The sequence below is a fragment of the Montipora capricornis genome, chromosome 9 (assembly GCF_036669925.1).
Source record: "Montipora capricornis isolate CH-2021 chromosome 9, ASM3666992v2, whole genome shotgun sequence".
Lineage (NCBI taxonomy): Eukaryota > Metazoa > Cnidaria > Anthozoa > Scleractinia > Acroporidae > Montipora > Montipora capricornis.
In genome coordinates, this window is record NC_090891.1 from 24,106,464 (window position 1) to 24,113,662 (window position 7,199).

The 7,199-nt window shown below is 41.8% G+C and overlaps 1 protein-coding gene across 1 annotated transcript in view; it reads left to right on the forward strand.

Annotated features, from left to right (window-relative positions):
- Positions 1-4,470: 4,470 nt before the first annotated feature.
- LOC138017086 (PDZ domain-containing protein 8-like) overlaps positions 4,471-7,199 on the forward strand; it is a 27,473-nt gene continuing 24,744 nt past the window's right edge. The window contains exons 1-2 of the mRNA XM_068864284.1: positions 4,471-4,676; positions 6,015-6,255. Of these exons, the coding sequence (XP_068720385.1) occupies positions 4,530-4,676; positions 6,015-6,255 (388 nt within the window). The 5' untranslated portion in view covers positions 4,471-4,529. The remainder of the gene's footprint in view (positions 4,677-6,014; positions 6,256-7,199) is intronic.

Genomic DNA, 7,199 nt, shown 5'->3' on the forward strand with positions numbered 1-7,199 from the left:
CTTGCCGGATTTAGTGAGTTCTTTCACCTGTTGAAGGTGACGTTTTGTGGTGGGCTTGCATCTGCGGCCTACGTTCTCCGGAATTACTGAAACCTTATCGTTTGAGGAAGGGTAGTGCCATTTTAACAGTACTTAGAATATTTGTATCTTCCTTTTTTTTTTTTTTTTTTGGTTTTTGTGAAAAATGCCAAACAAGAAGCGGAACCGAGCTTTGTTAGAGCGACTTTCACATATGACCTTGAAAAACAAACGAAAAAACAGAACGTACACAAAAATGCAAAATATTTAATTCGCTAATCGAACAAAAACAAAGGAGCGCGAATTTTCATTGGCTTAGCGAACGCCGTTGCAAACAACGTGATCTCTCCATGGAACTTTCTGGAAAGTTTCGCTTTCACGTCATTTTAAATGCAGTAATGTGATTGGGCAATCGAAATGTTTACTGCCCATATTAGGAGTTTCCTTGGCGGGAATAAGGAGAAGCTTTGTTTTAATCTTGCCAAACATTGGTCCGTGAAGCAAAGTGCGAACCCTTTTTCAAGGTCATAGGAAAGTGGCTTTATATTTAAGGACGGTGCCTACTAATTCTAAGGTATTTTTCCGCAGTTTATGAATATGCGGGAAAAGCAGATCTTAAAAAGCGTTATTGAAATCCAAAAAGGAAATGGGGAGTAACCACGCACTTTTCAATAATATTTGTGAAGAGCTGTTAAAATACAAAGCAATGTATTGCGTTCTTTTCCAAATTGAAGCTTAATTGTCTCTGAAAAACGCATGGTTACCCCCAATTTTCTTTTTGGATACCAAGAGCACTTGCTAAGTTCCGCTTACTCCGTATAGTTTTAAACCGTGCAGAAATATTCCTGCATTAGTAAGCACCACCCATAGGAATCACGAGATGCGCAGAATGTATGCTTAATAACAATAGTAGGCACCGTCCGGTTGATGAAATGGAGAGATGATATTGTTTCAATGGTGGCTCGGGGATGCTCGGAGCAATTTCCATCTCAGTTCAATAGAGAGAATGTACCGTTTCGATTATCTCAGTCTTACCGGGCACTACTGGCTCGGTTGTGCATTGAGCCTTCACGCGGGAGGTCGAGAGTTCGCCTCTGACCGGACCAACACTCAGGGTCTTAAAATAACTGAGGAGAAAGTGCTGCCTTTGTAATTACACCCGCAAATGGTTAGACTCTCGAGTCTTCTCGGATAAGGACTGTAAAACGGAGGTTCCGTCTCATAGCCCTTGTTGGAAACCAAATAGTATGGTGCATTAAAGTGCCTATAAACCCGAATTTTTTTTTTTTTTTTTTTGCCTCGAGAAATCTTTGTATCGCTCTGAGCAAAATGGCGCAAAAATTTTTGTTTTTGGTTAAAACCGGAATTTTTTTTACGAATTTTTAATGTGCGGTTTTCTCTGCCCGCGACCGGGTAAAAGGGAGACTGGGCCTAGTGACGTAATTCCCGGACATTAGCATCAGGCAAATCAACAGAGGAGACGCGTAGTTTTGTAGTTTTCCCTGCGTGCCGGTGAAAACAATTTCTGTTCGGCTGACGTTTGTAACCAGCGTACGTGTTAATCAAGAAATGGCTTCGAACGACTTCATTCTGTCCTCCGGTTCAGATACGGCAGTTTCAGAAATGGGAGATTACGAGCTGGAAGTTGAAGGTTCGCCAAACTCGAGCTTTGCGGCCAGCGATGAGGAAGACACGCACGAGGCATATGCTGACGATCCCCTAGCGGACGAAGAGTGGCTACAGTTGTACTTCTTCCTTCGCTTTTGCTTTTCGCTTTCACTTTTACCGTAAAACGGTATGGGATGAAGCAGTATCCCTTTCTCTTTGCTTCGAACATTGCTACAACCGAAAACAACACATTTCTCAGGCATGGCTTCACCTCTGATGGAAGTCACAACTTGCGAAACTCACAGTCCGGGTTTTACGTCACGAATTACACTCGACCCATTCCCTTTCGGCAAGCTCACCAGCTCGGTAATAGGCTTTCGAATCTCGCGTCTCCGCCACTTTGAAAATTCGTAAAAAATTCCGGTTTTAACCAAAAACAAAAATTTTTGCGCCATTTTGTTCAGAGTCATACAAAGATTTCTCGAAGGAAAAAAAAAATTCGGGTTTATAGGCACTTTAAAGAACCCACTCACTTCTCGAAAAGAGTAGGCGACGTTGTCCCCGGTGTTGTGGACTGACCTTAATCTGTTGGGGGGCATCTTTCACTTCCTAAAATAAATTGTAAACTGCGTAACAAGCAGTCTGGTCATAAAGTCCCCCACAAAAAGCATTGTAAATTAGTCCTGAAAAGCCCCGAGGGGGAGAGACTAGTAACGTAACTTGACAGTTGTCACCAGAACCTACTGTTACAGTTTATTGGGTTTTCTCCCTCGAGACTCCTGTAGCTTAGTGGTTGGATTTTTGCCGAGTATTTCCGAGTGACCATTGAAAAAAAATATCGTCTCCTCAGTTTAACGTAACATTTGCTTACTTTTGGATTGTTTGCCACAGTAGACTGTTTGGAAAATACACCGCTTTATGAGGCTACATGTGTCGGGTCAATGTTTTTAACAAAAAAGGCGTGAAAGTACAAAGTTCTATATTTGCCAGGAACTCGTAGCGCGAGTTATGCCTTGCGTATTTCCGGCGGTCGTTTCTCTTTTTTCGGGGGAGAGAAACGACCGCCGGAAATACGTCTGCGTTGGCAGGCTATCTTCCTGATGGAAATCTTGAGACATCGAAGTTGAGTGTGACGGCAGGCGTTAACTTGTGTGAAATCTGGTTGCCAGGACAACTCAGGACGTTTTTTACCAGCAAGAAAAAGACGTTTTAAAAATTCTCAGCCAGTTAAATATATAAAGTTTGACTTCCCAGCCAGCTCGATTTTTGTATATTTGACTTGACGGCTGGAGATAACGACTCGACGAGTCCCTGATCTATGGATCTGACTTACACCCAGTATCTCCGAAAGATTAGCCTGCGAACGCAGACGTATTTCCGGCGGTCGTTTTTCTCCCCCGAAGAAGAAAGGGAGCTAGAGAAACGACCGCCGGTGTCACAGCGTTTTGTGTCCCCCCGTGTTATCTGTTCCCCCGAACACTGAACACTAGTGCTGTGTGTTCCCTCTTCGCCATAACGATAAAAATGATAGCAGAATATGAATACAGAAAGTATCCTTAACATGCATAAAAGCAAACCTGAGGCCTTAATTAAAACTTTTGTTTAGGCCTAATATGGTCTAAGCTTAGCTTTTATCATGTTTAGGATACTGTCTGTATTCATATTCTGCTATCATATTTATCGTTATGGCGAAAGGGGAACACACAGCACTATTGCTCAGTGTTCGGGGGAACACAAAACGCTGTGACACCTGACTCGTCCCCAGTCGTCTCTCGGTCGCTGCAGGGATCATTAGGGAGTTTAAGGGCCGATTTACACGATACGATTTTGTCGCATGCGACAAGCTCGCGACAGGCCTACGACATGACTTACGATGGTCACAGCGTTTTAAAACATGTTTTAAAATGCTACGACATTTTTTCTGACGTACACAACAATCGTAAATCCAGTCGTGGGCTTGTCGTAAGCCGTTGTCGCATGCGACAAAGTCGTACCGTGTAAATCGGCCCTAAGATCTACGACGCGACGGCAACGAAAACGTCACACATTTTGCATACTTAATAAGCAAAAACAATAGCTTTGCACGCTCTGCACGTGCAGTTTTCATTTTTGTACATTTCTTTCACGTTTTCGGCAAATCTGCGACGTGAAATGACCAATTTTCAAGTTTTACGGAGAACGTGAACACAAGGCAGCGAATTTGAATTTTCTGTCGTAGCTTCAACACCGCACCTCCTAATTCAATTCCTGGAAAGTTGCGCTAGTTTTTAGAAGTTAGACAAACCGACATAATGACGAAAAAGAGTAATAAACCTGAACTAGCAATTTTAAATGACGTCTTCGTTACCGTCGCGTCGTAGATCTTAAACTCCGTATTAATGAAGGATGCGCGGACGGGAGCGGGTAATGATGGGAAGGTGAAAAGGTGAGAGAAGATCTTCGCAGGCACTGCTTGAAGGATTTTCGTCAACTCCGCCTGACGCCATCTTGAAAAATCCAATCGGATCGTAGAAAACACCTTTCTAATAGCCACACAACACTAAAACTTCGCGAGCAACCCCATTCGATAACTCCGAATGCATCTAGATGAAAAAATCAAAGGAAAACCACCTCTGCCAACTTTTCGACTAATTATTCAATTTTTCGACTCGCGATCTACCAGTCGTCTCTCCCCTTTCCTTTCGTCCTTCCCATCATCCCTTAATTCATTAGTCTCCCCAGTTGACTCTCGCTCCCTTCAGAGACCGAGAGACGACTGGGGACGAGTCAGCTGTGACACCGGAAAAACGTCTGCGTTCGGATACGTTTTTGGTTCAGCGGATTCCCTTAATCCCCAGTCCCCTTAGGTCTCTTCCTTCTAACAAAAACATGCTGCGCTGCAGTACATAGTGAGGGATTTGCCCATGTTTATAGCTTTAATTCTCGCCTTCTTGATCGGAGTATTTTCTGTTTTGCTTTTCGAGGCCTTTTTGCTTTTCAAATGGTGGACATCAACGGTAGAACATCCTCGAAAACTGTACCCTGAACGCACGAAAGTCATCAATCCTGAGGTACGTTTTCATGTGCTACGAACGAAATTTCAGAATTTTTCAGTTTTAAGCTAATTTTATTATTTTAGATTTAAACGTAGCGATCCTTGTTGTTTTGCCTTTCCTCAATGTCATCAACCTTTGGAATCGATTTTTTTTTGCATAAACCCTTAGTACAGTTCTTGTGTAGTTTACATGTACAGTTAAATTCTTTTCAGCCCTTGCACAATACTTTTGTCATGTGCCAACAAGGGCGCTTTGGGCACCGAAGCAAAAGGCTCTTTTCTTTCAGTGGTTGGCACAGTTGAAGAACAAAAAAGATGTTTGTAATACGTTATCTATATCGCATGAAACAGTAGCATGCAATGACAGGGTAGTCAACAGTTATCGGTGCTTTCGCATTAGAACGCTTAGTGGTAGCGTCTCATGATGTGATAATATTTTGCATTTCTCTGTGAAACGTAAAACTTGATCATCAAGTCTTCAATGACTTGCACAAAAATACAGGTTCTCAGGGGTCATACCATTTTTTTTGCTCCCCTTCCAGAAAATTGGCTCCAAGTTCCTTCTTAGTTTACACTCATGTGATTATGCACCTATCAATGTTAAGCCCCAGGGAGGGGGGCTCGGGCATGAGGTGGGGATTTTGACATTTTCATTTAAAATAATTCAAATTCCCCACCCCTGGGACAAAATAATTGGTCAAAATGCCTACCCGGCAGCAAGTGAAGGTGGTAAAATGTCCTTTGTATGATCAAAATCGCTAGCCTGGGGACATCACATACGATTAAAATCCCTACGGCTAGCCTGACCCCCCCCCCCCCTCTCCCTGGGGCTTAACATTGATAGGTGCATCAGACGGCCATGTTCGTATACAAAGCAAAAGCAAAATGTTGCTCACATTTTGCATTAGAGCCAAATTCCCAAAAGACGTAGATCCATGTGATAAGGGTTTTCTTTTCTCTCTCTTCAAGCCACTGGAGGAGAAGAGACCCTGCGTCTAAGTTATTTTTTATTCTGATCTGGCTGAACCATAAATGTTAAGCCTGGGTTTCATTAGCAACGCAAGCACGAGCCCAAGCATAAGAGAACTTATTTCACTGTGAAATCGGGGTTGTCATGCTTGTGTTCACTTGCGTTGTGTGAAAACGGAGCACAACATAAGCACAAGGAAATTTGCTATGTCTGGCCAATTGACGCACTCATTCCAGATTCCCCACATCTGAGAATTTCAACAATATGGCATAGTTGATTTTGATGCTTATGTCGAGGTTTGTTTTCACTAGTATAAAGCTACTTGTGCTTGCATCGCTAGTGAAAACAAGGCTTTACTGATGCAACTGCTTTCTTTTTTTTCAGTTCATTGCAGATTATTTTAAGAAAGATAGTGCCACTGAGCAAGAATCATGCATGAGTTTGAACTTTCTGTTGGCCTTTTTGTGGAGAGAATGGCGAGATTCTCCAAAAATGAAATCATTCTTTTTACAAAAAATTAATTCCGAGTTCTCAGAGCTTGTAAAAGGAAAAGCTGCCAGCAAACTGATAGCGCAAATAACCATTGATGAACTGTCTCTGGGTACATCTCTGCCAGTTATTAAAGGTAAAGTACTGCACAATTTGTATCACGTACGTGTACTTGCATATACAGGGGATAGTCTTGTCATAGAACAGTAACATTGTAAGGAAAAAACTACTTGTTGCTAAACAAGAATGATTGAAATTAATTGAAGAGTTGCAGGAGAGGAGGGCTTTCATTAAATGCCTTGGCATCCTTGAAAAAAAATATTAATAAAGCACTATGTTTTTGCGCATGCCCTGCAGTCCATCTTTTTTGAAGAAATCTGTGTTCTAGAAATTACATTTAACCATGGCAAGAAATATGATATCCTCAACAATGTGCGGATTTTTCAGGATTGGATTTCTCCTAATCGTCTCCACTTCTGCTGTTTGCTGTTTTTGTTTTGTTTGTTCTCTTTCCCAAATAATAATTTTGTCAGTTATTTGAGAAGTTGTGTCAACTTGTAAGCCATTCATTTTTGTTTTGTTAATGTTATGAAGAAATCAGTGTCGCAGTAGCTTCAGTGCACTGTACATAGAATGGCAGATTTGTCAGTGTCTCTTAAGAAAGAACTGAAAGCCATTGTCACAAACCAATTCCCCCGGAAATGGCTATAGTTGGTGATCAGTACAATGTATATGCAATCGCATGGACCTGATTGCGATTAACCCTGTGAAGCCCAAGAGGTTCTCCACTGACAAGTAAAATCATCTGGAGTCAGACAGAGTAAAATCTATAAGAGGCCACTGGGCTATAGAATTTATGTCACACATATTTTCAATTTTTTGGCAAAATTGCCAGGGCAATTTGAAAAACTTTGAAAATACAAGCGAGTTTAATAATTCCTTATTGCACAAAGGCACATTGTGATTACATGTTTATCATTGAGGAAAGGTTGTTCAATACCCCAACAAATGACAATCAACTTAACAAGTGCAGCGATTGAACGCAGACCAGCTCTCTGGAAACAGGGAGATCTAAATCTC